The sequence below is a fragment of the Protobothrops mucrosquamatus genome, unplaced genomic scaffold (assembly GCF_001527695.2).
Source record: "Protobothrops mucrosquamatus isolate PMUCROS unplaced genomic scaffold, P.Mucros_1.0 scaffold1956, whole genome shotgun sequence".
Classification (NCBI taxonomy): Eukaryota; Metazoa; Chordata; class Lepidosauria; order Squamata; family Viperidae; genus Protobothrops; species Protobothrops mucrosquamatus.
Genome location: NW_015388075.1, coordinates 216,757 through 235,337, shown reverse-complemented (window position 1 = coordinate 235,337; position 18,581 = coordinate 216,757). Strand labels below are relative to the sequence as shown.

At 45.8% G+C, this 18,581-nt stretch overlaps 1 protein-coding gene across 1 annotated transcript; it reads left to right on the top strand.

The window, feature by feature from the left end:
- Window positions 1–248: 248 nt before the first annotated feature.
- On the top strand, window positions 249–18,198 carry GNB5 (G protein subunit beta 5). The gene is made up of 12 exons (XM_015823706.1): window positions 249–374; window positions 2,071–2,182; window positions 6,864–7,000; window positions 8,192–8,233; window positions 8,826–8,902; window positions 10,352–10,484; window positions 13,234–13,377; window positions 13,694–13,785; window positions 14,379–14,427; window positions 16,412–16,508; window positions 17,403–17,569; window positions 18,190–18,198. Exons 1-12 carry the CDS (start codon window positions 249–251, stop codon window positions 18,196–18,198), a joined length of 1,185 nt encoding a protein of 394 aa, XP_015679192.1.
- Window positions 18,199–18,581: the final 383 nt, after the last annotated feature.

Sequence of the window (18,581 nt, the reverse complement as noted above, 5' to 3'; positions counted from 1 at the left end):
ATTCCAGCAGCTAGCTAGCTTGCTTTCTTTCTTTCTTTTTCTTTCTTTCTTTCTTTCTTTCTTTCTTTCTTTCTTTCTTTCTTTCTTTCTTTCTTTCTTTCCTATCTATCTATCTATCTATCTATCTATCTATCTATCTATCTATCTATCTATCTATCTATCTATCTATCTATCATCTATCTATTTAAAGTCACAAAGAAAGCTGTCCCTGTCACTTCCACTCTTCTCTCTTTCAGCTACCTGCAAGGATGTGTGACCAAACCTTTGCGCTCAATATTTTTGGGCCGTGCGACATTTGTAACAAAGAGAAAGTTCTCCAGCAAATATACTGCAAATCGGAGAAACGCAGCTGCTGTTCGTTCTGCATAAAACAGGTACGGCCTGCAACTGTTTGAAGGCTGTTTGGTGGGAATTCAGTGGATCTAGTGGGGTTCCCTTCTATTTTGGGTGCATCCGGAGACAAAAAAAATAAATGACCCAGCTCCACTCTATATCCAACTCCACATAGATCTTGTCCCCTCCATTAACTAGACTGCAAAAGTCATCATCCCTGGCTAACCAGTGAGGCATGATGTAGTTCTCCACATCTGGAGAATTGTTCCAGAGGGACCTTCTTTTCCTCTGCTATGAATCTTCTGGGAACTGAAATCAGGGGATACAGAGAGCAAGTTGGTTTGCAAACTTCAGAATTCTTCCTTTCTTTGAACTTGTATAAAACTTACTTCCTTCCTTCCTTCCTTCCTTCCTTCCTTCCTTCCTTCCTTCCTTCCTTCCTCCCCTTCCCCTTCCTTCCAGATTTCTTGAACAGCCTTTCCTGGAATTCCCCCTTGGCTCTGCCAGGAGTGCCTGGTTGGAGAAGATCCAGCCATTCCAGCCCGTCCCTCCCTAAGCCTTTATGGGGCAGCCTTCCCCAAATGGGTCCTCCCCTCCCACCCTTGGTCAGATGCCACCGGGGTTCCCTCAAATTGGCCAGCCTGCAGGGGAAGCCTGGAAAGCTGCCCCTTCCAGCTGGTGGCACCCCATCTACCTGACCTCTCCCTTTGCCCTGCTAGCAGAGTGGAGGATGGGAGTAGTACCAACAAAGGCGAATATTTGTAGCTCAGGGTTGACATGAGGGGCCCTTGGTGCTCTCTGAGCTTGCTTAGTTTTCTGGCAGAAGTTTCCTGACCCAAACTAGGTAACATCATCGGGACTAGAGTTTGTGGAGTGGAGGAGGAAAGCTACGGGGTCCTTGGTGCTCTCTGAGTTTGCTTAGTTTTCTTGCAGACATTTCAGGATCCATCTAGGCAATGTCATCAGCGCTAGAAGGGAGTGGGGTTTGTGGACAGGAGGCGGAGGAGGAGAGGTGTGGGGTCCTTGGTGCTCTCTGAGCTTGCTTAGTTTTCTTGCAGACATTTCATTATCCAAACTAGGTAACATTATCAGTGTTAGAAGGAAGAAGGGTGGGAGGTGGTGGAGGAGGAGAGGTGTGGGGTCCTTGGTGCTCTCTGAGCTTGCTTGTTTTCTTGCAGACGTTTCATTAGCCAAACTAGGTAACATCATCAGTGTTACGAGAGGGGTTTGTAGAGAAGAGGAGGAGGAGGAGGAGGAGGAAGGCTCTGGGGTCCTTGGTGCTCTCTGAGCTTGCTTAGTTTTCTTGCAGACGTTTCATTAGCCAAACTAGGTAACATCATCAGTGTTAGAAGGGAGAGGGGTTTGTGGAGAGGAGGTGGAGGAGGGCTCTGGGGTCCTTGGCGTTCTCTGAGCTTGCTTAGTTTTCTTGCAGACGTTTCCTGACCCAGGGTCGGGAGCTGTAGTCCTAGGGCGCATCTGGAGGGCGCAGACGCAGAGAAGGCTGCGCGGGGCTTCCACTCTTCCTCCATCAATCGGTGGATGCCGCCGCCGCCGCCGCTGCCGCGCGCTCCCGAGAGGGCTGCCCCGGCTCGGCGGGGGCGGAGGCTCCTCCTTCTCCCCCCTTCCTCCTTCCTCCCGTCCCCTCCCCTCCCCATCCTCCCCTCCCCATCCCCGCCTGGCTGGCTGGCTGGCTGGCTGGTTGACTGGCGCGCTCCTCTCTCTCCCCTTCTGGCCAAGATGGCAACCGAGGGGCTGCAGGAGAAGGAGAGCCTGGCCGTGCTCAAGACCGAGGCGGAGAGTCTCAAGGGCAAGCTGGAGGAGGAGAGGGCCAAGCTGCACGACGTGGAGCGTGAGTCGGGGCCGGGCCGGGCCGGGCCGGGCGGGCTGCGCCCCGGGCATCGCCGGAGGGAAGCAGGCGGGCAGGCAGCTGGGCGCCGCCTCTCCTGCAACCCCGGGCGGGGCGCAGCGGGAACCGGGTCCCTCCGGGGCAGCCCCGGGCGGGGAAGGGGCGCCGCCCCGGCCATGCCCCCCTCGCGGATGCCGGGCTGGCCGGCGTAAACAACGGGCTCCGCTGGGTGGAGACGCCGAAGAGATGCCCGGCCAAGCCCCAAAGCAGCGGCGGGCCAAGGGGGCATGGGAGGGGGCTCCCATGGGTCATGGGGGGGGATGAGGAAGAGAAGGGCCCCCTCCCTTCCTGCCTGCTTTTTGCCCCCCCCCCCCGGTCTCCTGCCCTTCTCCTCCCGCCGGCCAGAGAAATGGGGCTCCGGCGCCCTAGAAACGCTCCAGCCCTGCCTATTTGCAACCTGGCGCCCTCGAGATGGCCCGGAGCCCGGGCGGTCTGGGGGCGGCAGCTCATATATGGTTGGTGGGCAGCTAACTAGGTTTGGGCGAGGCTGGGCTTGCAAACTGCTGTTTCTTGGGGAGGGGGGGGAGTCGCCTTGCAATCAACCCTCCAAGCACCCCTGGATTTGGGGAGGGGGAGTTTGGAGCCTTGTTGTTTTTCCGCTCTGCAGAGACCAGGATCTGCCACCCAGTAAAAGAAAAAGCTTTGAACTTGGCTGGAGTTGTTAACGGTTGCCATGAATATGCTTGCATAATTCGAGGGTGGATGGGTGGGAATCATAATCTATTTGAATTATAATGTATTAAAAAGTTCATGCTGCCCAACTACAGCAATTCTGGACAACAGAATAACCATATCGGTTAGAAGGGACCTTGGAGGTCTTCTAGTCCAACCCCCTGCTCAAACAGGAAACCCTCTACCAGTGGTTCTCAACTTTTTCTTCCCCACAGACACCCCCCCCCTTTAAATATCTTTTGTGGCCACAGACCACCAAGACTTAACTCAAGATTTAAAGCACTGGACAGGATCCCTGTGATGACATCACACACATACACATGGGGTCCACGGACCACAGATTGAGAACCACTGTCCTGTACCATTTCAGACAAACGGAGGGCAAAAATAGATGAAATTGTGTCTCACTTCCTTCTGTAAGGACTACATGGGCTGTCATTCTATCACCACCGCAGTCCAGTGACAGGAACTAGGTTGAGCCGAGTGGACCTCCCTAGTCATCTTCCTCGACTCATCCCCTCCAGATGTGTCCAGCACCAACTGTCCAATCCTTAGCCAGCTGTGGCTGAGAGTTGACCAACATATCTGGAGGGTGTAGACCTGCAAAAGGCTGACAACTGACCTCACTAGGGTTGTTGGCGGTGCGAAAAATAGGAGGAGGAAAGGGTATTACATGCATTTGTAACCTTGAGTTATTTATAAAAACAATAAAGGCAGGATTTAAAAAAAAAAATCTTTAAAAATCCCAGAATTCCCTAGCTAGCATTTTGATTTCAATTCCCAGAATTCCCCAGTCATCTCAGAATTCCTCAGTATCACTGGGAACTCTGGGAATAGAAGTCCAGACATCCTCAAATTGCACTATTAGACTTTTTGACAAGGATTTTACAAAAAGTCCTTGGCCCTATAATAATAATAATAATAATAATAATAATAATAATAATAATAATAATAATAATAATAAAGTTGGAAGGGACCTTGGAGGTCATCTAGTCCAACCCCCTGCTCAGGCAGGAAACCCTATACCATTTCAGACAAATGGCCTCGGAGTCTGAATCTAAAGCTGCCTTACTTGCTTTTCTCAGCCAATGCATTTTATTTTCCTTGGGTTGTTAAACTTTTCAGATGCATGGACCAGTTTGAGGACTCATATCGAGTGCAGGGCATTCCAGCCAAAAGGGGGGGGGGAGGCTTAAGAGAAGTTTATTCCTGTCCCCTTTGTTGTGTCCATTTTTCTTTCCCAGTGAAATAAATGCATTCCACTGATATTTTTTTATCTTCCAAGGAACTCTGACATTTTTAGAGTCTTTGGCCTTGAACAATGGGGTCAAAACCCACCGGGTCCTCCAAGGCTTGGTGAACCTGTTTCCCAGAGTAGAAAAGTAGGGGATGCTTTAAAAATTCCCGACTCCTTCACCAATATTTGGCTTTCTAGCAGACGGGAATCAGCTTTGCATGCCTGCAAGAGAGAGACCTATTTCTGTTCTTCCAAAAATATAAAGAGAAAGCTTCTTTGGGATGCTAGCGGTTGCTTTTTGAACGGCTAATCCATCAACGGGAGGATTAAAGAGGCAGAAATGGGTTGCCTGAATGATAGCCAAATAAGTCATAAGGCACCGGCTCGTCAGTACTGGGTTCAGGAGTCCTGCCAAAGAAACAACCCTGCCAGCAAAAGACAGAGGCCAGTTGTGGGAGTTCAAAGCCTGTTTGGCCCATAAGTGCTCCATTTGTGCAAAAGAGGAATCTGTCCTGGAACTTGTCAAGGATGCGCTGGGAGCAAAACCAGCCTGCTTGCAAAAAAAAAAATAAAATCTGAATTCAGCTTTTTTTTTTTTTTTAACTGGCCCTCTCGTTTGGAAGCGTTTTTGGAAAGCAGAGTGAAATTTTCCGACTGGCTTTTGAAGCTGTCTGTCAAGTGCCTGTGTGAATGGCCGTTGCTTCTTTAACTGCAGTTTTAAGAAGGTTTGATGTGGTTTTAATGGGGCTCTTTTTTTTAGGATGAGAATTGATGCTTTTTAAAGAAGCTTATTCTCTTCCTAGTACAGAGGATAGCTCCTAAAAGACAGCATTTTACCAGTAGTAGTAGTAATAATAATAATAATAATAATAATAATAATAATAATAATAATAATAATAATAATAAAGTTGGAAGGGACCTTGGAGGTCATCTAGTCCAACCCCCTGCTTAGGCAGGAAACCCTATCCCATTTCAGACAAATGGCTGTCCAGTCTCTTCTTTAAAACTTCCAGTGATGGAGCATTCACCACTTCTGGAGGCAGGTTGTTCCACTGGTTAATTGTTCTAATTGTCAGGAAGTTTCTCCTTAGTTCTAGGTTGCTTCTCTCCTTGATTAGTTTCCACCCGTTGTTCCTTGTCCTGCCTTCAGGCGCCTTGGAGAATAGCTTGACTCCCTCTTCTTTGGGGCAGCCCCTGAGATATTGGAATACTGCTATCATGTCCCCCCTCGTCCTTCCCTTCATTAAACTAGACATAAATATGGCTGTATTGGTTTAGGACAGGGGTCTCCAAACTTGGCAGCTTTAAGATCTGTGGACTTCAACTCCCAGAATTATTCTCCTAAACCAGACCTGTGGACTTTAACTCCCAGAATTCCCCAGCCAGCATGGCTGGGAGTTGAACTCCACAAGTCTTAAAGTTGCCAAGTTTGGAGACCCCTAGTTTAGGAGAATTAATGGTGCAACATAAAAGGACCAGCCGTATCCAGAATTCCAACGAGGTTGATTGCCCAACTTGATGAAGAGAGTTGTAGAATTTGAAAAATTGGACACGGTGGGATTTTGTTGGACCTAATAAAAGAATTCTCCAAAGGTCTGTAATAAGTAAATAAAAATCTACTTTCTGAAAGGCAACGGGCATAAAAGATCCCAGAAATCCTTTAAGTCCTTTCCCCTCAAATTTGCAGTATTCCTCTGCACAGCGGGACTGGTAGACCATGTCTTCTGCTTTTATAAGAGAGCAAGTCCACATACAACACGAGAAATGCGCAAAGGATCTCACAGATAATTGAAAGCATCTCCCAAAAGTTTAGTTTTAAATTAACACAAAAAAGAGAAAGAAGGAACGAAGGGAAAAAAAGATGTCCACTTCATTAACAACTCTGTGGGTGACTCGCAGCTACCATCGTCGTTCCTCTATCCACCCTACTTCACAGTAGGAAAGGTGAGAGAACAATCATGTGGGCCAACCTGAGCCTCTTTTAGATGAACGTGTGAATAAATAAAATTGAATAGTGCTTCTACTTCTAGAGGTTGGAAATTGCAAGAAAACAACCCTTGCAGAATTCCACGTTTGCTTAGAAATAAGTTTGTTCTTGTTCTCTGGTGCTGCGGCCAATACATGTTGAGTTGATGATCAATGGTAGGCAGCTAGGTACTTCATTCCTGGTTAGATTTCCATAATTCCCAGTCAAAGGTCATTCTGGCTAGAGCAGGGGTAGGCAACCTTGGCTCTTTTATGACTTGTGGACTTCAATTCCCAGAATTCCTGAGCCAGCATGGCTCAGCTTGGAAACCTCTCCCTTTTCCCTCAGCTTGCCTGGCTCAGGAATTCTGGGAGTTGAAGTCCACGAGTCACAAAAGAGCCAAGGTTGCCTCCCCCTGGGCTAGAGATTAAGAATCCTAAAGTCCAAACATACCTAGAGAATATCAGGTGGGGGGGGAATTGTTTTTCACTTGATCCAATTACTTTTCAGTGCAGTTGTGGTTCTAAAGGTGGAAATCAAAGACCGGGTCTTTGAATAGGTGAGGTTATCCATCTTTTTTGGTCCTTGCTCTGGATGCAAACAGGCCCACTTCATTTCCCTGGGTTCACACTGCTTCCCCAGGACTTCTGCTAATCCCCTTCTTAGCTTGGATTTCTTGCATGGGATCCTGATTTGGGCCTGCTTCAAGTGGTGGCTCTGGGGTCAATGCCGCTGTGAATTTCTCGTAGTGCACCAGGTGGCGGAGCGCGTGGAGGCTTTGGGACAGTTTGTGATGAAAACACGGAGGACCCTGAAAGGCCATGGGAATAAAGTCCTCTGTATGGATTGGTGCAAGGACAAAAGAAGAATTGTCAGCTCATCCCAGGTAACAGGAGTTTTTATTTGTTTATATTGTCTTTTCAGCTTCTTTCGAGACTGTGGCAGCTTGAAGCTGTGTGGGCTTCTCAACAACTCCCAGCATACATCTTCAAGTTTCCAAGGTTGAGAAACACCTAGTCTAGACCAGGCGTAGGCAACCTTGGCTCTTTTATGACTCGTGGACTTCAACTCCCAGAATTCCTGAGCCAGCCATGCTGAGGGGAAAGGGAGAGGTTTCCAAGCTGAGCCATGCTGGCTCAGGAATTCTGGGAGTTGAAGTCCACGTGTCATAAAAGAGCCAAGGTTGCCTACCCCTGGTCTAGACCAATGCTTCTCAGCCTTTTGTATCTTCTGTCTCACCCATCCTCTCTGTCAAAGAATTGACGTTCCAGCAGAATAGAAACCAAGTACCCTTTTTTTCCTAAGAAGGACATGTATGTCTACAATCAGTTCATTATTATCTCTATTGTTCAGGGTGAATACATGCTATAGAATACGTTTTATCATGCTCTCCAGGGTTGATGCTACAGCAAGACTCCTTGTCATAAGCGCAAAAGCTGAAACAAAGGGAACCTGGAGGTCTTAAGTCATGCTTTGTCTAGACTCTAGAGCCAACAGCCTAACAAGGACCAGTTAGTCTGATTGTGATGGAGGTGAAAATCTCCCTGAGGTTCTCCCTTTGGATGGAGAAATGCTTGGCCAGTTGAGATGTCCATCTAGATAAGCATGGTTTGCTCTGGGCTGGAACTGGATCCTGTTTCTGGCCTCACAGCTGAGTAGGAGTAGGAATAAAAAGGTTCACGGTGATTAAGAATAGCATGGGAAGCTCCAAAGAAAAACCATTGGTGGTGGCCAACCAAAGCCCACTTGATGTACACCAGGGGTCACTCATGAGTCATGGCGACATCATGGGATAACAATGCCACCTTCCTTGACTGCCACTAAGATCAGATTGATTAAGGCAGAATATCTAGGCTGACTTCATGGTGATATCTCAAAAGGGTTTACTTTTGTCTAGACTTGATGTATCTTTGGAAAGTTGACACACTATCGGTTTAATTAAGTCATGTCTCCTCTGCCTCATAAACTCCTGTAATTATAGGCAGAAGGTGTAAGCAGAATTCATAGTGGACTCAATTGCGGTGTCGCTTCAAAATAAATTCACACGTTTCAGAGTGTTTAATTTTTCCTTCTTTAGGATGGGAAGGTGATTGTTTGGGATGCCTTCACCACCAATAAGGTGAGTTGCTTTACAACATCAAGATGGTGTACACAGTCTGAAGGATCTGTTTGATGGGGGAGACGGGAGAAAAAGCGCATCCTATTTTGTCTTTCATTGCATTGATGCGTAAGGATGAAGATCCCAAATTTTGGCTAGGGCCTAATGATATCCACCAAATTTGTGGTTGGTATTGTAGGAATTGGCTGTGTTTTGCCCTGGGGTCTTTTCTTTTAACATCTCAGTGAGTTTTCCAGATCAGAGTCCCTTGTCCAGTGGCAAGGCTAGGTCAAATGTTGGCTTAGGACAGTGGTGGCTAACCTTTTAGAGACCGAGTGCCCAAACTGCAATTCGAAACCCACTTATGCATCGCCGGGTGCCAGGTGCATGGCCACCGAGTGGGCATGGCTATGGTGGTCATGGCAGCATGGGTGGGTGTGGCACATGTGCAGCTTTGTGGAGAGCTGTGCATGCGTGGAGAGGAGGAGGGAGCAGCTCTGCCCAGCAAAGGCTTGCGTGCCACCAGAGACGGCTCCGCGTGCCGCCTGTGGCACGCATGCCATAGGTTCACCACCACGGGCTTAGGAGTAGCAAAGAATGCTTTGTATTTCAGGAGCACGCGGTGACAATGCCATGCACATGGGTGATGGCGTGTGCATATGCTCCATCTGGATGCGCCATTGCATGTGGGTAAGCAGAAGCCTCTTTAACATGAGATATTTGAAAACCAGTGTTTTGATCATGACAAATGATGCTATCTCTTCTCTTAAACCGATTGGTTCCAAAATGGAATTTTTTTTAATATTGGCTGGATTTTAATATTGGTTGTAAGAGAAATGGGTTGGCTGCATGAATATATTAATGCACATTAATAGTTTTATCTTGCCTCTATGGGCACTATCTGAAAACGTCAAAATAACGTATATACCCTAATGGAATGGTGTAAACCCCCTCCTTCGGTAAAATAACCAAGCCCAAATAAAAAACAGGTAGAAGAACAAGCAGGAGGAGACCCATCATCATTAAGTTTCAAAAGCTTGCCTGAATACGATTATATTCACAATTACATTCAGGCAGACTTCAAACGAGATCTGGGAAATGAATGGGCCAGACCCACCTCTGGAGATACCGTATACCAGGGCTATCACTTAGAAGATCTGTTTTTCTTTTATATTTAGTTACAGTGGTACCTTGGTACTCGTTGTTAATTGTTTTTGGGAAGCACAACGAGTACTAAAAATAAGTTCCAAACTAACCGTGTGACTTAACCCGTGACCCTTTGTTTTGGCCAGAAAGGGTAGCGAGCGATGAGCCAGCCAGTGCTGACAACTTCTAGCTTGTGCGTTGAGTACCAAACAAACAAGTTCTGGGACAAAATGTTTATGTCAAAATGCGTTGAGTCCCTAATTTGATGACTTTCAGAGCATCAAGTACCAAGGTACCACGGTATTTAGAAGTCACCTTTCCAGCAGTTGACCCTCAAGAGAACTTTCAGCAAATGTAATGCAATGATTACCAGTTAATTAAACAATATTTACAAACAGAGTAGGAGGCCTCTAGAACAGGGGTCCTCAACCTTGGCAACTTTAAGACTTGTGGACTTCAACTCCCAGAATTCCTCAGCAAAGCTGGCTGAGGAATTCTGGGAGTTGAAGTCCACAAGTCTTAAAGTTGCAAAGGTTGAGGACCCCTGTTCTAGAAGGACCTCTCATGATGCGTCTTCTGAAGACTTCTTCGGGAAATGAGATAATGGAGGAGATGACTCTCCATATCTTACATCTCAGATTGTTCAGGAATTTGAAGTTCCAGTCTCCAACTTTCAATTTAGTCCAGAATAAATTGATAATCCAGGAGCTTTGAGGGGTTCAAGGTTGCAGGTCCCATATAACTAGCATTGTTCAGATACACCAGCAAGATTAAATAGGTTGGTTTTATTACCCAGCCTGAAAAGGGGGTGGTCCAGCTGATTATTCAAAATACTGAGCTATATTTTGGAAAAGACTCTTTTGTGCAGTGGGGGGAACTAGGACACTTGCTACCATGGACAACTTTCTCAAAGAGATCCTGGGCAGAATACTCTGGTGATATTTTCAAAAAAGAATTTCCTTCTCTTTTTTTTTACTCCTGTTTTTAATCTAGTGGTCTGGATAACAAATGCTCTGTATACCCTCTGACCTTTGAAAAAAACGAGAACATGGCCGCTAAGAAGAAATCGGTCGCTATGCATACTAACTACTTGTCAGCTTGCAGTTTCACTAATTCTGACATGCAGGCAAGTACATCCAACCTGCCGTTCGTGGTTACTCTTTAAATTGGAAAAAAAGGTTTTGTAGTTTAGAGTGAGCGTGGTTTTCCTCAATCCCTGTAAAGACGCTCGTTTGTTTCCTTTGGGGTAGAAATGGCTAAAATATTCTTTATGCTTCATAGAGAAAAATCAGAGTCACCCCTTTCTTGTCCCACAGAACTGAAGTCCAACTAATAAGCGCACCTATTAGGCAGCATACTAAAAAGCAGAGACATCACCCTGCCAACAAAAGTGTGTATAGTCAGGGCCATGGTTTTCCCAGTTGCAATGTATGGCTGTGAAAGTTGGAGCATAAGAAAGGCTGAGCGCCAAAGAATTGAGGCCTTTGAGCTATGGTGCTGGAGAAGACTCCTGAGAGTCCCCTGGACTGCAAGGCGATCAAACCGGTCAGTCCTAGAGGAGATCAACCCCGACTGCTCTTTAGAAGGCCAGATCCTGAAGTTGAAACTCAAGTACTTTGGCCACCTAATGAGAAGGAAGGACTCACTGGAGAAGAGCCTAATGCTGGGAAAGATGGAGGGCAATAGAAGAAGGGGATGACAGAGGATGAGGTGGCTGGATGGAGTCACTGAAGCAGTAGGCGTGAGCTTAAATGGACTCCAGAAGATGGTAGAGGACAGGAAGGCCTGGAGGAACGTTGTCCATGGGGTTGCGATGGGTCGGACACAACTTCGCAGCTAACAACAATATCCTTCCCCCCCCCAATAAAAAAATATGGAAATGCAAATTGCAAACTTTGGAAATTCCCCCACTCAATTTGTGGATAGAAAAGTTGGCTGATGGTTTCTCCATAGTTCTTCAGGAAGAGAGGTTCTCCAGCAATTTCTCAAGACAGAATGTTGGAGGTCATTCTACTGCTGGAGAACCCCAGTGAGAAGTGTCTCTGGAGACTCTCGGTCATCCAAGTCATGGCTTGTCCCAAGGGTGCTTTTTCAAGAGGCAACTGGACTTTGTTTTTGTTTGAAGACATCTTGCTTCTCATCAGAGGAGCGTCTTCCGTTCTGAACTGAAACGTCTTCAGGGAAAAACAGAGAAATTCCAGTTGCCTCTTGGAAAAGCACCTTTGAGACAACCCCATGAGAAGATTCTCATATTTGTCTCCTCTTGGGACTGAATGAAACCAGGGAAGGCAACGGACCAAGGAAGAAACGATGGTAGGAGGATGTTCATATAACCTCCTCCCCCGTTTTCTTGCTAAATTCAGTGATGCTCCACTTAACATTCTCTTTTTCTCAGAAAGAAATGCCCAAGGTGCTTTTGGTGCAAAATTGAGCACAGTGTTAGATTTCTTTCAGAGTGCTAGCGAAATATCAGCTTGAGCGGAGTCTATTCTGGGATGTGAGAGGCTTCAGAGGAAATTGCTATTTCCCACTCCGCTGTTTCCAGGAATAAGCCCAAGATGACGGTGCAAGTCTATTGCCATGGAAACCGGCATCACCCATCTACCTGGGGTGCTCTTGGTATATCAAACTGTAGCCTTGAGAGAGAGGCGGCTGGTGGAAGAATTAAAACAAATGCAATGCAGCATCAGGACACTGTAAATAGTATGAATCCCAACCTTACTTTTGGAGGTGTTTTAGGAAGTGGCCTATAAGCAACGAGGACCCACTGAAAAGAAAGTTTTGGATAAAAAGGCCTCCAGGCAACCTCGGCTCTTTTATGACTCATGGACTTCAACTCCCAGAATTCCTCAGTCAGCATAGCTGACTGAGGAATTCTGGGAAGTTGAAGTCCATGAGTCCATGAGTCATAAAAGAGCCGAGGTTGCCTACCCCTGGTCTACACATTGGCCTCTTTCATCAGCGAAATTCCTATATAATGGATGGAACTTGCTCTGATTTGCTGCTCCCATTTCAAACAGGAATTGTATCCCATTGCTTCTTAAATCAATTGTCAGCATGCAGCCCCATTACGGCAGATAAAGCTCTTACATATCTGAGTTTGATTTAATCCCAGTGTTGACTGCACAGACGGGGGAACAAAAGACCAAAACACTCTTTGTATTTTGTTAACACTGATACAGGTTGCTCTCCGAATTCATGAAGACCTAGCCCTTGGTAGATTTGCCACCCCCCCCCACTCCCCACAGGATTTTCTGATGTATTTTGTCAGGAAATATAGATAGGGCGGGCTGAAAAAGTCAGCACCCTCCTAAGCATACCGATGCGCTCCAAATCCGTTGGCGATGTCTGTTTTTCTCTCTGAATTCATGGAGACCTAACCCTAAATTCAAATGGGGGTTTGTCCCCCAATGGGATTTTCCCATGTATTTTACCAGGAAACGTAGATAGGATCCCCTCCTGAACATACCGATGGGTTACAAATGCGTTTTGCTCTCTGAGTTCATGGAGACCTGATTCTCCTTTTGAAGGATGATAGAGCTTAAATGGACTCCAGAAGATGGTAGAGGACAGGAAGGCCTGGAGGAACGTTGTTCATGGGGTCGCGATGGGTCGGACACGACTTCACAACTAACAACAACAACCCTCTCTTAACTCCACTCCCAGGCTCTGGCTCTTATTCCTCTACAGTTGAAGACTAAAGATTTAGTAAATCAATTAATTTAGGAGATTTACAGTCCTTTCATATGAATCAAAAGACTGTGTGATGGGGGTTTGGTGAATGAAGAAGCCAAGGGAATGCATGATTTGATGCAAGTTACTTGAATGGCCTCTGGTTTTCTTTTTTTCCTTCTCCCCTCCCCCACCCCCCAAAGATCTTGACTGCAAGTGGTGATGGTACCTGTGCCCTCTGGGACGTTGAAAGTGGGCAGCTTCTACAGAGTTTCCACGGACATGGGGCAGATGTCTTGTGCCTGGATCTTGCTCCTTCGGAAACAGGGAACACATTTGTGTCGGGGGTAAAGTAGGCTTATTTTTTTATGCAGGCTGGGGATCAAAGGGGTCTAGGTTTCACTTAGTGACCACTTTGCTTAACAACTAAGTTCCTGATCCCAAATTTGGTTGCTAAACAAGGAGTCTCCTTACCGCTGCTCTTAAAGGCTCATGAACTGGGCGAGAGCATGAAGCAGATGTTAAGATGCTGTACAAAAAAGATTTCCAACAAATAACATCTTTTCGTCTGTTGTGCATTTTGTCATCTCAATTTTTTCCTCCTTGGGGATGGCAGTAGAGCTTCTTATTATATGTACTTTGTTCTTGTTGTTGTTTGTTTAGGGATGTGATAAAAAAGCAATGATCTGGGACATGCGGACCGGGCAGTGCATTCAGTCCTTCGAAACCCATGAGTCGGATATTAATGGTGTCAGGTGACAATCCTATTTTGAAAGGGTGTCTTGGGGCCTATTGACAAGAAAGGCTTTGTGGGTGGAGGGCAGTAGAGGGAGGGGGTGATGGGTTGGGCCTCTTGTGGCATCTCTTGGTCGCTCTACCATCCTCTGGACCCAACATGAAGAACTGTTGGGAAACGCCCAGCCAGGCAAAGAGGAGGGATCAAGCGGGGAAGTAGCCTTGAGTCATTGCACTGTCACAAGAGACATAGGGCGCTGACCTCTTTTAAGTTCCATGGGACCATAATTGTTTGTTCCCAAGAGAAGGCAAGCAGTCTGGGGAGATTTCTGTACTATGGGTAGAACACAATAAAGTAGTCAACTTGAACCTTTCACCTGGGGATCTGGTTGCTAGCTCCTGACAAGGACTGATCCAAATGATCTTGGTTTGCCGACTGTTGGTGAAAATCTGGATGTGAGTCAATACAAGAATCTCCCTTACCCAAACCATGTGGTCAGGGCCATCGCCTGGTGAGATCAAGGGAAAGTCCAAGGGCTCAGTTGTGTTTTGCAAGGATTCCCAAATATTGCTTCAAAAGTGTGCTGACCTCTTTTTCTTCCTCTTTGTGAAGATACTACCCAAGTGGAGACGCCTTTGCCTCTGGCTCAGATGATGCCACAGTATGTAGCATTATTTAATTTTGAGAGACACATGCCTTTCCCATGAATGAAGGCTGGGACCTAGATAGAGCCCCAGTGACTTATTGGGTGCAGCTTGTGAGTGACTGATTAAGTGCCATGAAGTGGCTATCAACTCTTAGCTACCATGTGTAAGACCATTTGTTGTCCCTCCAATGTGGGTTGAGAAGAGATGTTTGGTGGTGTTCAGAGAAATAACTTGTAGTTTGGGATGTTTGGTCGACTGGAATCCACACACATCCCAATGAAAGATCTAAAAGATCTCAAGAGTTGGGAGGGCACAGATGGGTTCCTATCAAGCCACACATTCTCATTAGTTGTGTATTACCCATCATTGCCAGTAGAGAAGAGAAGAACTAGTAGCCAGTCCTGTAAATAGTGTGAGACTCCCAATTCCTATCAACCTCAACCAAGCCAGCCAGTAGTTGGGAAAGATGAGAGTGTAAATTCCAGATCCTTTGAAGGACTTGAGATCTCATGTCTCTGTCTGACACCCAGTTCTTAGGTCAATGAATGTTCTTCTAAAATTTTCCCATTACCACCCCATGGATCTATAAGATCTAGACTTAAGGACGGACAGTCTTTGACTTGCAGATGTTGCTCTTACAACTTCCAGCATCCCCTTCTTACATTGGCTAAGACTTCTGGGAATTTAGTTCAAGATACAACGCATATGGTTATTTTCTTGGCCAGCTTACTTAAGGGATGCCGAATTTCTCTATCTCTGTCCTTGTTGAATCTCAACCAGGAAGACCTGAGTTTAAGATTCCTTTTTAGCCCTGAAATTTCTCCAGATCTTTTCATCCTCACTGCTCTTGCAGGGTTAATAAGGAATAATCCACACATATTTTGCCCTGGACTCCTGGAGGAAGCGAGACAAATCAATAAGCCAAAGAAATATCCTAAACAAATGAGTTGAGTGTAATCTCTACGAGCCAAACCACAGCTTTGGAATTTATGTGGGAGGAAAAAAAATTACAATGAGGTAGAAGAAGGATGGAATGTTATTGGAAGCTTATTTTAAATGTTATTTATTGGTTTGTTTCGGACATCCTGCCCCCATCTTTCCATGCCAAAAGATTATTCCAAGGTGGCGTAAAAATGCTGTCGCAAACAAAAATAAGCTAAAATAATAATCTCCCAAAGCAGCCAAGAAATCTTTAGTGAATGTGACTCAGGCAGTTGAATAGGGAAAAGGGGCCTTTGAAATAAATGCATCCTTGTACTTTCTAAAAGAAGATGTATTTTCTTGGGAAGCCACTTCATAATTTACCTGGTCAACCAAAAAGGTCAAGATGGGCTTTGATAAGGCAATCCATTAGTTGAGGTACCAAATGCTAGGTTTTCACAGCCCAGAATGTGCTTCCAACGCCAGTTTCTAATTTCAATTTCTCTTGGGCAACTTCCAGATGTGTGGCCTTCCGTTCCCAGAATTCCTTGGGCAGCGTGGCCATACATGAGAATTCTGGAGGTTGAGATCCCAACAGCTTGAAGAAAGACAGCTTAGGAAAGGTGACCCTAGAATGATCAAAGAAACTCATGGAATCCATGGGAGTTAAAACCCAGCGCATCTGGGCAACATTGAAGTAACTTATCGGTGCATAGGGCACAGTAATTCAGGTTTATGTAGGTTTGCTGGCATAGCTAAGATGAGCGGCGTGTTGGCTTAGTGGTGAAGACGCTCACCTCCCACTCAGAAGGTTGAGAGTTCAATCCTAGGTAGCGGCAGATGTTTCTCTCCTAGGGTACAAAGAAAATAACTGCTGCTGCATACTCCACGTGGTGTCAGGAAGGGCCTCAGGCCACTAAGTGCTCAGCTCCATCCAGTTGCCCTGAATTTACCCCTAATTATGGCATTACAGGGCCGTAAAGGAGTTTTACTGGCGTGGCCAGAATCTTGTGTATGATCATATCATTTAAAAATGCTCTAGATAATGAATTTTCTTTTTTTTCTTCCCTTCTTGAGTGCCGTTTATATGACCTCCGAGCGGACAGAGAGGTGGCTATTTATTCCAAAGAAAGCATCATCTTTGGGGCGTCCAGTGTGGATTTTTCTCTTAGTGGTGAGACGTGAACCCTGATGTATTTTCTTTGCTCGCGGAACTAACCAGGGGAAGAATTAAGGGTGGTCTTCCTCCAGTTTAGTTTGGCATAGATAGCAGCGAAGCAATTCCATCGGTGAAGTTAAACCCTTCCAGACCTTGAGATTTAAAACAGTTGCTCCTGGAGTTAGTCCTTCAACTCTAGGTGTGTTTCGGCTCTCTCAGTTAGAAAAAAATGTATGTGAAGTTAACTAAAGGTGTAGCATTTTCTTGATTTGAATTGCTCAAGGTGGAGTCCACAATTTTTCCTTCAGCCCAGTGAACTCACTCAGACAGGGGAGTGGGAAGAAGTTTATTACACTGAGGTAAAATCACAAAGTCATAAGATGGAAAAGTTGAGCTGAGAATTATATTTTTGTTGTGCTGACTGAAGATCAATTTTTTCCTTTAGAATTTTCACTGGTTTTCTTCTACTTATGAATCTGTTTGGAAACTTTGATTGATTGATTGATTGATTGATTGTGTCATCAGCATAATGCTGTGATTCAGAATAACAGCATAACAGAGTTGGAAGGGACCTTGGAGGTCTTCTAGTCCACCCCTCACTCCCACTAGGCAGGAAACCCTATACCATTTCAGACAAATGGCTGTCCAGTCTCTTCTTAAAAACCTCCAGTGTTGGAGCATCCACAACTTCTGAAGGCAAGCTGTTCCACTGGTTGATTGTTCTATCAGGAAACTTCTCCTTAGTTCTAGGTGGCTTCTCTCCTTGATTACTTTCCATCCGTTGCTTCTTGTCCTGCCCTCAGGTGCTTTGAAGAATAGGATGTCCCCCCCCTTCTTTGTGGCAGCCCCCCCAGATATTGGAACATTGCATATTGGAACCTGACCTGACCAGCAGGATTTTGTCCACAGGACGCTTATTATTTGCGGGCTACAATGACTACACCATAAACGTTTGGGATGTTCTGAAAGGATCGCGCGTCGCCATTTTGTTCGGTCACGAGAACCGCGTTAGCACTTTGAGGGTTTCGCCCGACGGGACTGCGTTTTGTTCTGGATCGTGGGATCACACTCTGAGGGTAAGGATGTTGTCCTTTTTTTCTTTAAATCCAAAGGAGAACCCCAGGAACGAAGCTAACCATTGTTTGATGTTTTTCTCCACAGATCTGGGCTTAAATAGCAGGGCGGTTTCCCAACATGTATTCACATAGGCATCATAGGATCACACACCCCACGGAACATCAATTTAATGGGGGGGGGGGAGAGGGTGAAATCTACCGCAAAGACTCTATCACGACCTTAAAGGGATGGTGAAAAGTTGGAAGAAGACACCTTGTTAGGCTTAATTGCACAGCTGCCCAACTCAAAGCTACTTCTAGATAGACAAATAAAAACATACCTTTATCATACACAGGGGCGGTGGGCGGAAGAGTTTTCGTGTGGCTATAGTCAGAACATGTTTTTAATTTTGTTTCTGAAACTTGCCTTTTTTTCCTTAGATAGAGGTGAAACATTCTAAAGCCAGACTTTGGGGGGAAAATCATAATTGGTTTAAGGGGATTTTAGCATTTTAAATCACAGCGTACGTGTCGTGTTTGCATGAAATGGTGTTCTTTTCTAAAGTCGACTTGGAATTAAATTAGAAACCAGTGTAGGGGATTGGTTGCTGTTTTGCTTTTGTTTTTTTTTTTTAAACCAGGGTATCTGAGGGTTTGTTTGCACATTCCATAATAGAAGCAGGAAGAGGAAGCAATTCCCTTTCCTTGCTCTTCAAGGTCTCAGGTGACAGAGAGAGAGAGACAGTGCTGTGTAATGGGTAGGAAGTTGCCCCGGGGGGGTGGATTCGAAGTCCCCACTCAGCCATGAAGCATACTGGGTGCCCGTGGCCTCAGTCACTATCTCTCAGCCTAGCCTACCTCATAAGATTGTTTTGTGGGAGGGAGAAAAAAAAACCAAGGTGCAGAGGACAAATTACACTGCCTTGATCATCTTGGGGGGTAAATTCGGGATAGAAACGGAGGCCGTAAAATGAATAGGAGTGAGTGCAAAGCTCTTTGGGTTGAGATCTGGTTGGGTGACAGGACATCTCCT

What these genes read in the sequence shown, in the direction of transcription:
- GNB5 (XM_015823706.1), top strand. Translation starts at nt 249, where the DNA reads ATGTGTGACCAAACCTTTGCGCTCAATATTTTTGGGCCGTGCGACATT. An exon ending in ATGCCTTCACCACCAATAAG is followed by an intron (nt 8,234 to 8,825) that starts GTGAGTTGCTTT and finishes TTTGTATTTCAG; the next exon opens with GAGCACGCGGTGACAATGCC. An exon ending in GGAACACATTTGTGTCGGGG is followed by an intron (nt 13,378 to 13,693) that starts GTAAAGTAGGCT and finishes TTGTTTGTTTAG; the next exon opens with GGATGTGATAAAAAAGCAAT.